Here is a 19,120-nt window from a genome sequence, read left to right as displayed (position 1 = left end):
AACGTTGTTTTCTTAGTTTTGCCGACTCTCCTATGGTGACATAAGATGTTAACGGGAAGAGGATGGGTGCAGACCATACAGAAACACTATTGTCTTGGCAACTCTTCTCTGGAATTATTTCCAAATAAAAAGTTTATTTTTAAAAATGATCAGCTTCCCCGCTTTCTCTGGGCAGCGCAGTATACTAAGCCCCTTCCAGACACTGTGCCATTTGCGTAACACCCTGCATGGGAGATGCCATCCACATTTCACCCAGGAGCAAATGCGGTTCAGCAAGGCCCACACCTACAGCTGAACACAGCCCCACGGCGGGGGTGTCACCTCGAATTCGGATCTTACCCATCCCCACCAACAGGAGTCAACCTGTGCTTCCTGTGTCACGGCAATGTGAGGAAAGGCATGGGTACACGTACATGCATTGAACACACACACGCGCAGTTCGTCAGTCAGTAGCCAGGGTGAATCCTTTCTTAATAAACTTCCCTGTGATCCATTCTTCTCACTGAACAGATTTAGCCCAAGGGTTGCCTGTTCTGCATAGGCAATGATGGCCCATGTGTGTCCTCAGGGACAGAGCTGGCAGTGATGCTCCATGCCCACCCTGGATGTGACACCCACACCTGTGAGACGACCCGGCCCTCTGTGCCCTATGTGCCTACCTCCTCCTTTGAGAGTGCAAGTCCCCCATGGGCAAAGCCTGCCACACACACCTACTCATTCATTCGTTCATTCATTCATTCATTTATTCATTCATGCATTGCTTGTAGACTAAAGAAACAAGAGTTATAACCAGTCTATGACATGCAAACCAAGGAATCATAGACTGTTAGGACTGTCAGAGGCACTGCAGGGTCGGCTGTTGCAGAAAAGGTATTCATCACGATCACCCCAAGAAGTACTTAAAACACACAGATTCCTGAGTCTCACTCTTAATAAAGCTCTGATTCAAGAGAGCTGGATAGGGCCCGGCAATCTGCCTTTTTCAAAGCCCCCTCCAGTTCCCAAGCCCAGCGACCCTGAGGCACCGCCAGGTTTGGGGTTTTGCTCCACAGATAAATCCTGTCTGGACATGGACAGTCTCTGCTGGGGCACCCCTGAGGTGAAGGAGCTCCTGACCTCACAAGGCAGACTCCCACTGCCACGCCGCATTTGGGCTTTGGAAATCCTTTTCTGTGTTCAGGCATTGCGCTTCTTTGCAAATTCACTCCATTCTTTCAATCTTGTCCTCTGGCTCCACTAAGAAGATGCGTATGCCCTTTCCCACAGGGCCAGACTGCAGGTGCCTGATGGGAGCCAACGTGCTTTCAAAAGTCTCTTCTCATCCAGTCATTTGGTTTTAATGGAACGCATTCTCATCCCATTTCACACGTGAAAGCCGAGCGTGGTGTGGTGTTCTGCAAGAGTGCCGAACCTTGAATTTTGAAGGAGCCATCCTTTTCTAGGCTCTCGGCTCTTTTTAATGAGGCATTTTAGGGCAAATGTTCTTGACCTTGGCTACACTTTGGAATCACCTGAGAAGTTTCGAAACTACCCATGCATTGATTCTACTCCTCAGAGACTCTGGAAGATCCATGCATATGGCATTTATTCCTAAAATGAGTCGTATGAGACAGCTCTCTGCATTTCTCTCTGGTGGCGCCCTCCAATGGGGGAGCCAGCCAAAGCCACCATGAAGGGCTTTCAGGGTACGGCAAACTGATGACATTTCCTATGTGTGGCCTCTCCAACCTTATTTAAATCAACTGCCACATGCACTGAGACTGCTATAGTGACGCCAGCTCAAGATGCTGAGCCTCCAGGAAGATTTGCCTAAGATGGTATTAACACATGTCTCGCTGGCCAGAGAATAAACCGTCAAATGGGTTCCCCAGAGTTGTAAGTTCTTTGACCCCATTATGAGAGCATCATTCAACTTCGTATGAATGATGAGACACAGGCAGAACACACGTGAAAGGTTCTAGGTCAAGCTTGGGAAGGTAAAGTTACATTTGGTAGAATGTTTATTTTTATTTTAGAGACAGGGTCTTGCCCTGTCACCCAAGCTGGAGTGCAGTGGTGCAATCATAGCTCACTGCAGCCTTGAACTTCTGGGCTGAAGTGATTCTCCTGCCTCAGCCTCTCCAGTAGCTGGGACCACATGTTTGCATCACTATGCTTGGCTAATTAAATATTTTTTTTGCTGAGACGGGGTCTTGCTATGTTGCCCAGGCTGCTCTCAAACTCCTGGCCTCAAGTGATCCTCCTGCCTCGGCCTTCCAAAGTGCTGGGATTTACAGGCATGAGCCACTGTGCCCAGTGAAATTTTTAATTTTGAAAAGTGACATTTCTCTTATATTCATAATACCAAGACTCTTGCTAACGTGGCATTTTCAGTTTTTCCCATTTCCAGTGAGGCTGACTTTGTACCTATTATTTCTCCAATTCTGGCTGTGCTCTCCCCACTGGGGCCCCTCAGTAATGCCTGTTACTTCCTTCTCTCAAGGGAAGGAGGACTGCACATGAATTATCCTCCAGGTATAAAAAATGTACAAAGCCGGACATCACTTAGGGGGATCAGAGAGCTCCCGCTGCCCCAGCACATTGGCTTCACAACACAGAAAGCAGCTCTGCTTAGCTGTTAAACCGACGCTTGAATGCCACAGTCTGGGATCACCTGAGGCAGGACAACCACACATAGGGCTCCTTCAGGCCTTACAGCCAATGAGGGCCCGAGGCCACTCCAAACCATTCTCACTGGTAGTGAGGATACAGCCCATAATGGGTTCTATTTCTGCCAAAAACCTTTTGCTGTTTTCTCCTGGCATTTTTCAAATGCATGTTTAGTAGACAATCAACTCCCCACGTGTCTCTCTCCATATAACTGTCTTTAAAAAACTGCCATAGGAATTGTCTACAAAACCTTCTATTTTAGGTAAAGGTGTAGCGGATTCTGCATGTGACAGTCCATAAAGCTTTTCCTGGTTTTTCGTACCTCCCTCTTCTCTCACATTAATGTTTCATTTGGTATTTAATGGGTAGGCTTAAGATAATTTTTAACCAATCTGCTATTGATGGACACTTAGGTCATTTCTATTATTTTAATTATTCATTGGATGTCTTTGTTCAAATGGCATTTCATGTATTAAAACAGATCCTTATGATAATTCAAGGTAAGGTAAAAGTGTGTGTGTGTGTGTGTGTGTGTGCATGCACGCACCACATAGATCTGTTTTACAAAGCATGTTTGAAACACTGGATAGAATACAGAAAACTGCACAAGGCATATATGTACTTCATAAAAGACTTAAAGCAAGCACCAGTAAAATATTACCAGCACCCCTCAAAGCCTTCCTAAGCCCCTACTCTTTATAATCGCTAATGCCCCTCCAGAAGTAATTACTGTCTTTATTTTGTGATAATCATATAATCATTGTAAGAGAGGGAAAACAATCCATCTTGAAGAACTGCAAACCAAAGGAAAGAAACTGCAAATGAGATCTGAACGCATGTAGGATTTAACTGAAAATCATTTGAAGGCTGGCTTGTTGTAAGCCAGTTTCCTGCCTTTCATCTTTGTTCCTGCCTGCTGCTTACCAGGGATGACGTAAAAATAACACGAGCAAGAGGGAGGGAGGAATGTAGCTGGGAAGTAGAAATGTACTCACCACAGGGCAAGTCGTTGCTCAATTTCCTTGAGAAAATTGGTATGAAATTTGTGCAAAGGTTCAAAATTCGGGAATATGAGACTTTTCAGTGCTTCCGGCATGGCGTCGTCTTTGCTCACTGTGCTCTGAAACCACTGGAAGTAAGAAGACGATGCACTTACAGGTGGAAAGATCAATGACGAGTGTCTGCAGTTTTCTCCAGAGTCACATGCACTGGGAGGAGCCAGGGCTTTCCTGCGAGGTTCCTGGCATTTCAGGAACACGGGGCTGCCCAGGCCTTACTGCTTCCCCTTTCTTTCCTTAGACGGGGTAAGAAGCACCCATCTGACTATTACTGCTTTCTGCAGTTTGCTACCCATTGACTGTTTAAGCCGGGAGAAATCTCTTAAATGGGGAACTACTCGAATCAAAACCTCCATTCTGGCCGATCTACTGGATAACCACTAATTTATGACCACTGAGTATTCTGTGCTTCATTTCTTTAAGAACTTCCATCTCTGTTCCTTTGTTAAAACACTGGGCACGAAGGTGGCCAAACCTGGGAATAAAGCCATGGCCTTCACACAAAGTCACTCCTGTCGTTGAGGTGAGCTTGGTTCACAATGCTTAGTGAGCACCTGTCAAGGGCCTAACACAATCCACAGCCCAGAGGAACAGAAACTCAGTGATCCCAACTTCCCTCCCAATTGGCTAGTGCTTTCCCAGAATCCAGGGGTCAGGAAGACATCTGCAACGCCCTGAATTTGTTTTCAAGGCTGAGCAGGACTGACTAAAATAATAAAAGGCAGTCTTCTGGCAGATTTTGCTGACAAGGCTCAATTTATTATCAAAGATAAAATGAATCTCCTGTTCACCTCCAAGGTCTCCCGTGAACAAAAATCAGCAGTTATACTTGGCAGTGGGCAAAACACGACATGTTCTGGACTGGTGCACACAGACGGTAAAATGTTTAATTTTCTCTGCCTTAGGAACTTCCTTCTTTTGTACTTGAAAATCATTATGAAAAATGTTATAGCATATATTCCCAATATACTATTAGCATTTAATTTCTATACCCTAGGACCACAATCCTTTCAACTGAAGTCAGGGAATCCAACATTTAATTAGCTCCAGCCTCCCCTGTACAGCTGAGTATTAGCTGAGATAAATCATGTAATCGAATGCTTTTGGGGAAATACTGCACGTACCGAAGTGATAACTTCGAGATCCTTCAGATATGTTCGCTCGGTGGTAGACACTTCCTTAGCGATGAAGTACGCTTTATCCGTTGGGAATCTCTGCAAAACCCAGCAAAAGAAACAAAGTGCAATAATCATTTCTGAGTATACGTCTCGGAGAATGTCCTCATTAAAGTGATATGTTACTAACTTGTGATCTTTTGTTAGCTGGCATCAATAAGAAATAAAAATCTTATTCTCCTTTTTGGGTTAGGAGAATAAATAAGAATGTATTCTCCTTTTTGTGTTAAGAGAATAAATACGAATTACTCTCCTTTTCATGCAAGGAGCTAGGCTAAGATAATGGATTTCCATGATGAGAATATAGTCTAGGAAGGTTTCCTTCCAGGTAAAAATTACCATCAGCATAAGGACTCAAATTAGGCAAAGGAAATACATAAAAAAAGGAACTGTCTCGTCCTATGTCCATTGGTGGAGTTGGTGTTCATGACATGGAAGTTACATTGTGGGAACACATGGTAGCTGGGTCTAAAGGGACAGGGGTGAGATCAGCTGGTGGCAGCATCATCAGCCTGAACTCCCTTGGCGGCTGTCAGTCAGGTGGGCAGCCAGCCCCACCGTGGAGCAGGCCGGCCATCCAGCCTTGCTTTCTCTACAAACAATAAGTGCAAGGAGGTCGCCTGGTGTCCACCATTTTGCCCACTTCTCACAGGGGTCCACCTGACTCCACTGCTGGGTGTACACACAACAGACTTCAAAGCAGAGACTCAAACAAATACCTGGACACTCATGTTCACAGCAGCCAAAGGGTGGGAACTGCATGACTGTCCATTAACAGAGGAATGGATAACAAAGTGTGGTTTATACACACAGCGGGACATCACTCAGCCCTGAAATGGCAGGCAATCCTGTACAGGCATGCTACATATGGATGATCCATGAAGACAGAATACTAAGTGAAATAAGCCAGTCACAAAACGGCAAATACTGGATGATTCTGCTTATGTGAGGTACCTAGAGTAGGCAAATTCATAGAGACAGAAAGTAGAACGAGGGGGCCAGGGGCTGGCAGGAGAGGGAAGGAGGAGTTAGTGACGAATGGATGTAGTCTCTGTTTGGGAAAGGAAGTTCTGGAGATGCATGGTAGGGACAGTGGCACGACAACACGAATGTACTTAATGCCACCAAGCTGTACACTTGAAAATGGCTCACATGGTACCTTTGCTCTTAGGTATATTTTAGTACAGTTTTTAAAATTCACACAAACACACGTGCACACACAGCCACACATGCGCTTGAGCCCTCGGCCCTGTACCTTCCTCCGGCCCTCATCCTCATCGTCCGTCCGGGGGCAGGCCTGGTCATTCAGCAGCGGGCTGATCAAGGGAGAGGCCTGCTTGGTGTCGGGGCTCAGGTTGGGAGACAAGGTCACGTTGGCAGGTGCCACTCCCCGCTGCGAGTTCACAGACAGCTCGGAAAGGTGAGGGCTGCCAGTCAGGGAGCCTGTTTGGGGATGAGAAGTTTTAAAGGAAAAAAAAAAAGTAATTTTTTTCTGGGACCTGATTTCTATTCACTACTTTTACCTTTTTCAAATCATAAGAACTTTGACTACCCCCCATGGCAAACCTAAAGCGATTCTTTATTTTCTAGTTTTTTTTCCTAAGTCAAAGCTGCCTTAATAAAGATACTAAAGTATGAATAATTCAATGGAGCCTCCATTATGTAATTAATGATAAGATAGAGAACTCTGCTTAGATAGCAATTAAAATAGCTTAAAAGCATAGTGTATCCCAAAATAGGAATTTCATCTCCCAACTACTGCTTATTTCTAAGAATTACTCAAGAAAGACACAGTGTCTATGTCACAATGAGACGTGGGGAAATGATTAGAAAACAGAACTATACTAATAGGCATCTAAGCAACTGGTGTACTTAGGACACACTACGTCCCGTAACAATGGGTCACAGCTAACAGAAAGGTCAAGCAACTAACTCCCCATTCTACAAAGAACAGAAGCAAGCTTGTTATACCTGGTGATGTCATTCCATGTCTCTCACTGTTTGGGACAGAAACACTAGCATCACATTACAGGCATATGTGATCACTTCAACATGCAAAACCAGACGTCATTATATTATCACAATTTCCCTTTATGAGATAAAAGTGACAGGGCACCATGAGTCCTTGAGAAAGGATACCATAGTAATATGAAAATGTGGCCAGGCGCAGTGGCTCGCTCCTGTAATCCCAGCACTTTGGGAGGCTGAGGCAGGCGGATTGCCTGAGGTCAGGAGTTTGAGACCAGTCTGGCCAACATGGTGAAACCCCATCTCTACCAAAAATACAAAAACATTAGCTGGGCGTGGTGGCGGGTGCCTGCAATCCCAGCTACTTCGGAGGCTGAGGCAGGGGAATTGCTTGAACCAGGGAGGTGAAGGTTGCGGTGAACTGAGATCGCGCCACTGCACTCCAGCCTGGGTGACAAAGCGAGACTCTGTCTCAAAAAAAAAAAAAAAAAAAGCATATATTACCCGCTATGAGTCAGCCAAGGGAGATGATATGTATAGGACGCTCTTTGCCAATATACTTTTGCAAATATCTGTATATCAAACCACCAAAGCTACATGGGATGTTTCAGAATATACTTCTAACCTAAGTGTTTTTGCCTAACACTTATATTTATACTAATAAAGCAGATTTGCTAAAGCTAATATGAGGTAAGCAAAGTTAAAATAAACTGCAGTCCTGTCTACTACCACGATAAGGAAAGACAAAGTCAGCGCTTTCTCAATTTCTCAGTCTACAGTTTCAGGCTCGCTGCTACTCGGTATGCTGAAGATCTCTAAGGGAAAAGGTGGAGGGCGGTTTTCTGGGAGCACCCCCATTTTCCTGTCATCTTTCTCACCCTCTGGAGTCGTGCATGTGCACTCTGGAATTACAAGATACAACAGCCTACCTAGAATGGGGCTGATGAAGTAAGGGCAGTGAATTGGATCCCAGCATAAATGAACCCTGTAGAAACCCCCACCAGCCCCCACCCTTGGTGCCAGGTTGAGCAGTCAGCGGCACCGCCAACACAGTGGAGGCAGATCCACTGTACCTGGAGAATGGCAAAAGGCAGACATCCTGCCCACGGACTACTGGTTAGTGCAATGATCCCTGGATAACAAGATTAGAAAATGTGAGGAAAAGGCAGATTCAGTAAGCTCGAATTTTTAAAATCCCTTTGCTTTTAAATCCTCATGTTTTTAATATACCTCACTAACATGAAGCCTGTGTTAGACAAAGACCCCATCACCCGAAACACCACCAGACCCAGAAAACCCCGGAGAAAAAGGCCAGAAATTGCTTCACAAATGTCAATTTTATTGACACTAGTGCACAACTAAATACAATAATTGCAAAGGAAGTGGAACTTGTCAAACAGAAATGGTGACAATGAGTTAGAACTGCAGTTGTTTCAAGGTACTACACTATTCTTTTTAAAAAAAAAAAATCACAAAAAGAAAAATGTTATCACTACAAATAGGAATTAGAAAAGAGAAATTCTGGCAGTCTGTCTAGAGGTTAAAACATTTCATGCATTTGTGAGTTGCTGTTGGAGAGTTGTTTTTTAGTTGTCCACCATCATCTGGCAACATTTGGGGCTTACCTTCAGCTCTCACACTGTGCGTGAGATCGGGTGAGGCAGTTATTAATGAGAGCATGCTGGACCTTGACTTTGCAGTGACGTGGAACAGAAAAAGCATTCGCCTCATCATTGAAAGAGTTGGAGCCGAGAATAAAAGGTAGTTAGAAGGCTAGTGGGAAGGGGAGCGGAGGCAAGGAAATAGCAACTAGCAGGCCCTGGACAGCATCCGGCAACAGCGAGGAAATGAACTACCACTCGTGACAAGGGAACAGTAGGGTGCGCACACTCCGATACAGCCATCTCCACTCCCAGAGGCCAACAGCAAGCACCCTTGCTGCACTGCACCTGGGAACACTTACATTTAGGGGACAGAGCAGTTGGAAGAAATGAGGTAACAGACTATGGTTCCACGAGAAAGCCTGCCCCGCCAAGAAGGCGTGCCACGGTTCAGAAGAATCCTCACTGTGCTACAGCGGAGACAGGATTCAGAAAACAGAGGGCTGGGTGGGAACTTCAGGGTCACCTGTGTACCTAAAGTAGGGAACAGCTCAGGATCAGCCCGCAGGCTGCTAGGGGAAGGCTTGCTGCATTTCACTCATGTAGCCTAAAGATGTCAGAAACAACTACTTAATATGTGCACTCTGCAAACTTGGAATGACAAAATTAGGGTGGTCAGTTGGCCTTTTCCCAAGACACTACTCCAGCTTTGCTTATAGGGCCTAAGAAAGAAAGGGCGATGGGTGTGCTTAAACAGCAGGACCAATAAGCCAATAAATATCAAGCAGTCTGGTCTAGAAATCTATCAGCATTTTAAGGAAGGGAAAGGCCTGAAACTCTACAGTTCAGTTTTGCTAATTTGAGCTGCATCTGTGGAGAAGAGGCCCCTTCTCTCCTTGCAAGATAAACAATCCGAGGCTTTGAAAACGTATAGGTGACGTGGTCCAAACAAAATATGTAACTCATTTACCTTTCATCAATTAATGAAATAAGCTGACAAGGGGGCAATTAGTAGAATTTGGCAGCTTGATGAGTAATTAAAATTCTCTTTTGACTTTGAGCCAGGGTGTGTGACAACAGTCTGTACAAACTGGTGTCCACACCAGCAGGTGTGAAGAGCTGTGTCTATAAAAAGCCAACGTGCAAGGTCACAGAGTTATTAGAACTACGTGGAATCAATTTTCACTGAAGTAGTCCATTTTACAAAAAAGCAAACAAACACGGTTCTGTTGTTAGGTAAAATGAGCCCGGTTTGATTTATATGGCATTATAAAGCTTGTTTACACCTTGCAGTCTGTCACCTGCTTTGAAGGCACAGCCCCGGGCAACGGGGAGAGGAAACTGTGACTGACATTCATTGCCACTCCATGAAATTATCAATGCCTTGGTATTTCTAACACTTCTCCCTTTATGACAAATTAATGCAAAGTAATTTCTTTCATTAGGGAGCTCAAGGTAAATAATTTGGGGGGACCCTAGGAGGAAGCACCTGCTATTAAGGCAATAGGTGGAAAGAAGTTTAAAGAGATTAGAAAAAACATCAGTCACACTGAAAGCCTGGAGGCTTCGAATGTTTCCAAAATTATTTTTCCTATTTCCTGAAATTGCCCTGCAATTTCTTAGGCATTCAGTTAGATGTCAGGTTGGTAGCTCTCAAATCCTTCACCTCTTCCCCGCGATTTCAAGACCCCTCCCGCCACCCTGCCATTCATCTAGAAGAGGTTTGAGTTCATGCTGCCCCCCTCGGACTGAAAACGCCTCCAGTCATACAGCTCTCAAGGGAGGCATTTCTAGTAATTGCTTTATAAAATCCTTTCAAACGTACACGTTCTCATGGCACAAACAATTATGGAACTTCAAATTAGCACTGCTATATTTATGGATTTCAATTTATCACCCAGCCCAGAAACTGCCTGCACTGCTCTCTCTCTGTAATTTAAAACACGCTCATCATTCTTCCCTCTTGGCCGGTCTGGGGAAGCTGGGTTTGCAGCATCTTGATCAGCTCTTCGGCAGAGCTGCTGAAAGGCAGTGGGAGGAGACTTTTATCATCAATGAGCCAAAGCTAGGCCTTTCTTCCCGCTTTGGGATTGGGCACAAGCTGCCTGTTAACCATGTACCAAGGCTTCAACACAAACTCACACAATTCTGGGAAAAGAAAAACATTTCTAATCTATTTTTCAAGTGATAAAAATGGCATTTCTAGTACTTAACTGTACCTGTCCTGTTTTTCAAATTGGTCTCCAGTTTTTAACTACATAGGTATTATTTTTTCCTGTAAAGGGGGAAACTAGAAAAACTGACAATTAAAAAATAGTAATCCAAGATATGTTTATTAAATAGCTAATATTTGAGAGAATACTGACAAAAATGAGACTATTGATTACATTCTCAATTTTTTTTCCAAAATTTTAAAGTGCAATTATAAAAAAGTTTCTATGCTTTTTCTTCAATACTCCCCCAAATAAAATTATTTATTTTGCAATCTTCTGGGTGCCACTTATCTACCATAATTTGTCTTCTTTTATTCTGTTCTAAAATATAGGAGATTTTATCTCTATGTGCCCAGAATATGCTCAAAAGGCCCAAGCAGGAAATATATTAGAGATGTAGGTTTTCATCTATTTTTTTGAAAGGCTCTATTTAAATCCATATGCTCTAAGAGGATACAATGAAGCCTCTCTAGAGATTATCCCATTTGAAAGCCAGTTATCAAGAAAAGGGCAGTATTATGCTGAATAATAGGTAGCTTCCTGAATAGGCAGGACTCACTAGCGTCTGATATCTAAGCTGGGGCCCCGCTCAGTGGAATACGCAAAGCTGGCGGTATTTTATAGAAATTACAAAGTTCCACAAGAAAAGCCAGGTTATAGGATTACCCATGTTAGCAGTGTGTTCCTCTTCTTGATACCTGAGGTTGTTGAGGGTAATGTATGTGTGCTTCTTAGACCCAGTTCCTTTAAGAAAAGTTTCACAAGCAGCTAAGCATCAGCTTCACAGTTCATCATCAAGCAATTCAGAAAAGCAATAGCAATGCAACTTGCAGAAAAAGAATTGAAATGCACTAATGGAAAAATGAATGTGCTACCCTGTTCTTACTTAGGAGGAAAAGACATAGGAGAATGCTGCTTTGTTTGAACACAGTGGTGGTGATGGTGGTGGTAATGGTAGTAGTGGTGGTGGTGGTGGTGGAGGCAGTGTTTGGGTTGGGAACATGGTGCTTCGTACCAATGAAAAATACCATCTTGTACTCAGGACAAAGCTTCAGCCATCAGTGGGAAAGAACAGTTACAATGGACAGTTTTAACAGCATGATACCTGTTAGGACAAGTAAAAGCCCCTTCAGTTTAGATCAACAAGAGATATTAATACTGTGCATACACTGTGACATGAGCTTGGCCTTCCATGCTCAAAGAACCACCAAGCTCATTGTTACTGGAGAAGCCAGCATTCTTCCCAATGGTATGAGTCCATGCTTTATTGACGTACTGCATTCTTCCGCCATCGAGAGAAGAAGAAACCAGACAGCATCTGTGAGAACTTACATGTTGGGTGCCCATCAAAATGAAAAACAGCTCATTGCCCATCAGAAGCTAACTGGGACCAAGTCAGGTGAGGCCTTCTCTACATTCCCACCTACTTCCCCACCCAGCAACACACACACGTATCTACATATCCATAAACTAAATTCTCTTATGGATATGACGCAGGTAAAGGTTTCTATCCCCATTTAAATAGATGTTTCCATTCAAAACACAAAGGCAAATCCATGGTCAGCTGTCTAGGCTCTCCATGCAAGCTACAGTCACAGATGCGCTCTGTTTCAGTGAGACCTCTCCTCTAGCTACAGTGATCCTGCTCACCTCCAAGGGCCCCCCTTCTCCCATGCACTGCCCAAAGTATAAAGTGCAGGCCTTGTTAGAAGAGCAAAGTTCACCTCTTGTTTTCCCATTTTAGTGAAATACGGCACCACCCAGGATGATCACTTAGGATGCTTCCACATGAAAGCTTGCAGTTTGGGGAATAGGATCACTGTATTCTAGAGGAAAGGGGTATTCCAAGTACAAATTGGTATTCAGCAGTGTTAAAAAAAAAAAAAAAAAAAGACATCAGACAGTGCTCCAACAGTGCAGGAACAGAAGCTACACCATGCTTTGAGGGTAAAGACAGAACACTGAAAACAAAGCCTTTTCTCCTAGATAGGTACATGCTGACAAGACACTGCATACAATGGAACAACGGAAAATGTTTTCCCAAACTGATTAAACAAATGACAAAAATGAGAATGAAGTCCCCAGCCTTTTCTATTTCAAATTAATTTGGTGTATTAGAAATTTTAAATAAAACATATTATCTACAGTATTAAATATACACACAGAGAGAACAGACGGGAATTTGATTAATAATATAGGCCAAGCTGGTGAGGTTTGGTTAGTTAGGTTTTCACAGCAACCTTAGGAGGCAGAAATGTGAGTAAGGGTAAGGGATTTATCCATCAGCCATTCTTGGTGCTTCTGGAGCCAGCAGCCAGTGTGCGTCCTTAACTAAGGAAGACCTATCTTCGGTCTTTCTATAAATCACTGCAGGGAAAGTGACAAATGCTTTACTTCCTACAAAGAAACTTTGAGGCCCAGAAAAAAAAAGGAGTTGTTAGCTTGGTTTCAAGAGTCAGAAAAGGACATCTGTGAGTAATAACAGACTGGTCACCATGCCACTGCAGGCTCCTAAGTGACCCTTCCATCATTTACCACTTTAAGGCCAGCTATCAATCCTGATTCATAATAAAGCGGACTCACTCCCTCACAATCCCCACACCACTACCGCCTCCACATCTCACTCAAAAGTGGAGTCAATCATTGTCCGATGCTTTTTACTCCACACACACACACACGCCTGCCCGGTGGTCCTCGCTCCCTCTTTAGCATCCTTGGTCTGTGTGCTTTTCCATGTTGCGGTGATTTCTAACTACTCACTCCTCAACATTCTGCAATTGCTGCACCTGGCCCCAGCAGCACACTCAAGTATCTCACAGCACGATTTTCCATGACCGCATTGGCGGTGCCGGCCCTGTAGAGTTAACCTTTTAGATTGGCTCGCAACTACTCATGGAGATCAGATATCCCGTGGCAACAGTTGATTTTTAATCCTCCCTACTATCATTTCTTTTTTTTTTTTTTTTTTTTTTTTTTTTTTTTTTTTTTTTTTTGAGACGGAGTCTTGCTCTGTCACCCAGGCTGGAGTGCAGTGGCGCAATCTCGGCTCACTGCAAGCTCCGCCTCCCGGGTTCACGCTATTCTCCTGCCTCAGCCTCTCCGAGTAGCTGGGACTACAGGCGCCCGCCACCACGCCCGGCTAATTTTTTTTTGTATTTTTAGTAGAGATGGGGTTTCACCGTGGTCTCGATCTCCTGACCTCGTGATCCGCCCGCCTCGGCCTCCCAAAGTGCTGGGATTACAAGCGTGAGCCACCGCGCCCGGCCTAATCCTCCCTACTTTCAAACAGAAAGCCACTCCAAGACAAATCAGAGTAACCTGATCTGGAGACTACATGAAGATGCAAATGCACTGCCTCCACTCCAAGTAACACTCCAACACCGGGTGCCGAGAAGATGCTGGAAGGCTTGGTTTCGAGGCTACCATGCTGTGATGTCCGTGTCGAGTGGCCAATCCACACCAAAATGATCCTGAACAAATCAGAGTCTATTCAATGTTTAAAGCTTTCAGGAAAAGAAGATTTTCTAATTCTTCCCTAGCGTCTACCAAGATGTTTAATTGCTTTCACTAGGGGTTAAAAAAAAAAAGTTCCTCCTGCTTGAGGTTTCGTCTTTTTTTTTTTTTTTTTTGAAGTGGTGTGCTATTTATTTTATGAAGCGAGAACTTTTTTCAAAACAAGACGCTATCTCCCCTCCTCTCAAACACACATATGGCACAATAAATCAGCATTTACCACTTCTGTTCATGGTGAAATGCTTGGAAATCTCTCTCTAGGTTACTGTAGGAAATGACAAAGTTGCCCTTTTCAAGGATATATCCAAACAGCTAGCACCAGGCCACTTTTGAGGTTTGATGTCTATAACTCCAGGCCAAATCATCATAGAGATTGTGTGTGTGTGCGTGTGTGTGTGTGTGTGTGTGTGTGCTTTTTGTCATTATTTTTTAATAGGAAGAAAACTGCTATATTAAATGTCACGATAATTTTGGCCTAAAAGTCACAGCTTCATTTTAAATCCCAACAGCTGGGAGAGGTGTGCACATGTGCTCACTACAGACACCATTTTTACTAAGTTTCACTCGATTAAACAGAAACAGATGGAATAAAACAAGGAAAAAAACTAGTACCAGTAAATTCTTTAATGTTGTTAGAGTAAATGTCTTTATGCTGCTCACAGAAGTTCATTCAATGGTACCTTTCTCTCCATATGCTCTTACGGGCTTGGCTAACAGAGAGCCAACAGCCAATATAAAATTCATCAGAGAGCTACTATTTTAAGTGGAAATGGTAGTAACGGATTATTTTTAAATGGCCACCTCTTTAAATTTATGCCTGAGGTTGTAATTTTTTGAATTTTTGTAATCAGACCTTGAAGATGACTTTGAGCAGTAAGATATAAATAACTCCCACATGCTTAGCGTTCCAATAATGGAACACTAGGCATACATGACTAGGGTTCAAAGAAACTTGCTCTGTTACAGGGATTACCTAGAAAGACACTTCTGCAGTTCAATTTGTAAAATTTAGTAGCAACAGAACAGACTCATACCATCAAACTAGAGGAAGGCCAGTCTTAGAACTAAGCCCATGACCATCAGAGGAGAAATGTTTATAGACCATAAAAGAGAAAGTCCAGAGAAAAAAAGTCTTTCTGGAGAATGTAACTCTAAGAGCTCTTAAAATTCTAGCTAATCAGAATAAGGTCCCAGGCAAAGAGAAGGGATCCAGATAGAAGCAAATAAAACCACATAAACCTGACAGTTAAGGGAACCCAGATTTGTTAATTTAAGGCTGGGTCTGCCTGTAACCCAGTTACTCACTAACAGCTAGAGTTTCACCAAAGTCATTCTGTGCTGAAATATGGAATAATGCTTTAAGTAGAAACAGTGGAGTGAAAGCATGTGAATACTGATAACAGGTATGAAACAGAGAGCTGTGTGCACACTCACGGCAGTTTCAACAACATTTAAAATGACAGATTAATATTTACGTTGTTTCTTCCTTTAGAAATTGCTTGACAACAAAACCAAATTTTTTGTTTTTGGAACCAAATTCCAGGGCTAATAACCAAAGTTGAGTTTCTGATGCACATTCAGAGCAGACTGGATTTTGTATATTTGGTGGAAATTTTGAGAGGCTCGTGCTGTGTTTTAGTTTCTCAGGCCTCGCTTTTTTCAGCATTGCTTGGCTTGAATCTTCAAGTTCTTGAGAATAAAATCAGAATTACTTACATTTTAAGTGCAGGCCACACGGCACAATTGGGGGAGATAAATCAGAAATTCCCAAATATGAATCACACATGCAGGGAAGAATCTGGCCTGCAGACTTCCTCTAATTAAACGCCTATCTAATAAAATATTGTCAATGGCATACAGATGACTGTTAAAGGAGCTGAAGCCATTTATTTTGAGTTCTGGAGCTCATTAAATGCATTTCTTCATGCTAAAAGAATTTCTTGCATTTTTATTTTGCCCTTAACAAGCGGCAGCAAAGGCAACCACAAAAGGGTCTAAAATTTACGTATTTTGAAATAATATCCAACAAAAGATATTAGCACAAGGAGGCCCTGGAGTAGCCAAGAGTGGCTTTAAGATTTGTGTTTATATAGGGCTTGTCTTCCATTCACGGTCTTGAGACAGCATGTCACAGAGCAGCTAGTGAGTGGCTGGTATCTGAAGGCCTGGGTCCCCTGTTGAGTCAGGAGACCCCCTACACTAGCTATTGTCCTAGAAAGGTTGGTTGAGAGGTCTCAGGAAACCCTTTGGAAATCTGAATGCATTCAGAGGTCTCTAATATCTGCTACCTAGTATCACACCCAACCCTACCTCCGGCCTTCCTCCACTCTTACTTCAACTTCATGCACGCGCATGCCCTTCTTAAGCTAGAATGAGATCTGCAGGCTGGGTAAAGACCTGGGGGACTGGAGTCTCCCCAAAGTCAGAAGGCTTGGAGGGTGGCAGGGTAGATGCTGCTGGCTTTTCCTGACTGAGCTCTTCACAGTGACACTGGGGAGACCACATCACCTCAGCAAACGTGCTCCACCAGGCTCAAAGAATGTATAAACGGACTCTTTGGTCAATGTTATGGAATCTTTATTAGCATAGGACAAGCTCCTCTTGAGGCAAGTAGTGACTATTTGCAGCACATCAGGATGTATGATAAACAGCCTTTAAACAAACTATAAGCACCATTAATTACACCAGGATTGCTGCTTTTGTAAATACTGGCCGAGAAGCAGAAATTGAGTTGCTTGCCTGGTACAAGGCCAATGAGGGAGAAACTCTATGAGCAACTCTTAAAGTGAAAAATCTCATCAATACAGAACTGAGTACACTGCCATTGATCAACTGCTCTTAAAATACTTAGATAAAAATCACTGCTGTAGGAAAAAGCAACACAAAATAATGATTGAAGCGTGTTTTGCTCTGGGATGCTTACATTTGACGATTCCTGTCACAGGCTGTGTAAGTTCATACCTAGTGCTCAATCGTATTTCATTATCAGACTGCTGTATAATTAGAGGGAAAAAGAAAATTCATTTGAACAAACCACCTTCACAGATAAACCACGGGATTCCACACTTGGTTCTGTTTAACTCACACTTCACTAAACACTCATATGGCAAATTGACATTTTTCCTATGTCTGAACAGATTATGCAAAAATGTGTTATAACTGCAAAACCCTCACAATATAAAAAGAAGTAGTTCTTCCCACCTATTATGGCCTGTAATTGCCTAAGTCTACTTGGATCACTAGTCTCCACATCTGATTTGAATTAATTCATATAAGACTCTCCAAAATTAAAATACTGAATCAAAGAACTCCTATTGCACCAAGATATCACAAAGACTAAAAAAGTGAAGTCTAGAGACGAGGTTACAGTTTCAGCTTTGTCATGCAATAGCTGTATTACTTATGCAAAGTCACTTAACTTTTTCAGAACAAGAAATGAAGGTTTGCCCAGATGAACCTCTGAGCTCCCTTCCAGTTTAGAAATTCTGTGATTCTGTTAAATATATAAATTTAAAGCAAGACGTAAATAGACTACTTCAATGAACAACTCTCAAACGATCCAACAATCCAGCTTGATTCAATCAGGCACTGAATCAAATGATTAGGAAAACAAAACAAAAAAAGTCTGTATAAAAACGGATTAAGTGTCCAGACTCTTTAAAACCGACTTCTGGCCATTCGTGTGGACAGATATCATTTGTCAATGAGATGAGCCGATACTCCTCCATTTTCTATGCTGCTGCCAAATTCTACTCAGTGTCCTAAGCATGCTTGGTTCTTCCCTTGTGATCAGGTCACGTGATGAGCCCAGTGACGCCCTGGTATGGTGACACATCAGGGAGCTATCCTTGCTAGGACTCTTTTCAATAATTTTGTAGTTACTTAGGATCTAAACATTTTATTCTACAATTTATCCTTTTTTTTTTTTTCAAAAAAAAAAAAAAAAAAAAGTACCTAAGGCTGAAAAGTACAAATCACAGGCATCAAGAAAAAGCAGTTCGTTTGTGATATTTTTCTTACTCCGCAAGCAAGCCAAAAATGTAGCTAACACTTTTACTGTATTCCACTTGATTCGAGACGGCCTGGGTAAGAAGTGACCCTGGCTGTCCAGTTCAAACAGCTGGGAAGCCCAAGGAACACTCAAGACCAATGAGATCCAAATCCCTAGGGTCAGGGTCCTGGAATCACTAATTTTTAAAATATCTCAGAAAATTGCAACGTGCAGCTAAGGCAGAGAAACTTCAAGTGAAAACCAGGCTCTTTAATCTGAAATACAGGAATGCTGGGTGAAAGGCCGTGACACTGGTGGGCAAGATTTAAAAAGAAGTCAATCTCTCTCTACTTACACTTTCTTTTTTCTGGCTCAGAGAAACATCCAAGTATCACTATTCCCAATAGAGGACACTGTTCACAAGAGTGTGAATGGTTAAGACTGTGTCTGTAAACCGACCAAGAGCAACCATGCTGGAAAAGAGTCCTTCTCTGCGCTGTACACAATTCAAAGGCAGGTATTTGGTTTGTTGACCTACTGGTGACAACAGTGCCTATTTCAAGGTGTTGCTCTTCCCTGCATCCCCACTCAATAGTATTTCTGTTTCACCAAGAGATTCTGAGAGGCAGAATTGTACTTCTTAAAACATAACAATATGATCCACCAATGCAAACCTAAACCAAACCAGCAATCCCAAGTAGATTACAATTCATGAAGATTTGACAACTTTTCTAGTATTTCACAGGAAGCCTGGGAAGCAGAAATAACCCCCAATTCTTCCCGTTAAAATATTCATTATCCTTGACTAAAGATTTCACCAACATAATCTCAACTAGCTATCAATTTACATTTGGCCTTGAATAGTGCCAATTCCTCACTTCATGAGGCATGGACAAAGCAGCCCTCCTTTTAAAGAAGGGGAGAATGGGAAACCGATCCCTTTCCTGTAATC

General features: G+C 42.9%; 1 protein-coding gene across 3 annotated transcripts in view; it reads right to left on the bottom strand.

Moving 5' to 3' along the window:
* Positions 1–19,120, bottom strand: part of FARP1 (FERM, ARH/RhoGEF and pleckstrin domain protein 1) — a 312,172-nt gene that overhangs the window by 33,271 nt on the left and 259,781 nt on the right. For all 3 annotated transcript variants that reach the window (XM_030813589.1, XM_030813590.1, XM_030813588.1), the window contains exons 14-16: positions 6,138–6,325; positions 4,832–4,921; positions 3,645–3,778 (exon numbers count right to left, since the gene is read on the bottom strand). In XM_030813589.1, the coding sequence (XP_030669449.1) occupies positions 3,645–3,778; positions 4,832–4,921; positions 6,138–6,325 (412 nt within the window). The remainder of the gene's footprint in view (positions 1–3,644; positions 3,779–4,831; positions 4,922–6,137; positions 6,326–19,120) is intronic.

This window comes from Nomascus leucogenys, chromosome 5, assembly GCF_006542625.1.
Source record: "Nomascus leucogenys isolate Asia chromosome 5, Asia_NLE_v1, whole genome shotgun sequence".
In the NCBI taxonomy this organism is placed as follows: Eukaryota; Metazoa; Chordata; class Mammalia; order Primates; family Hylobatidae; genus Nomascus; species Nomascus leucogenys.
The sequence above is the reverse complement of the archived record's forward strand: the minus strand, read 5'-3'. Positions and strand labels throughout refer to the sequence as shown.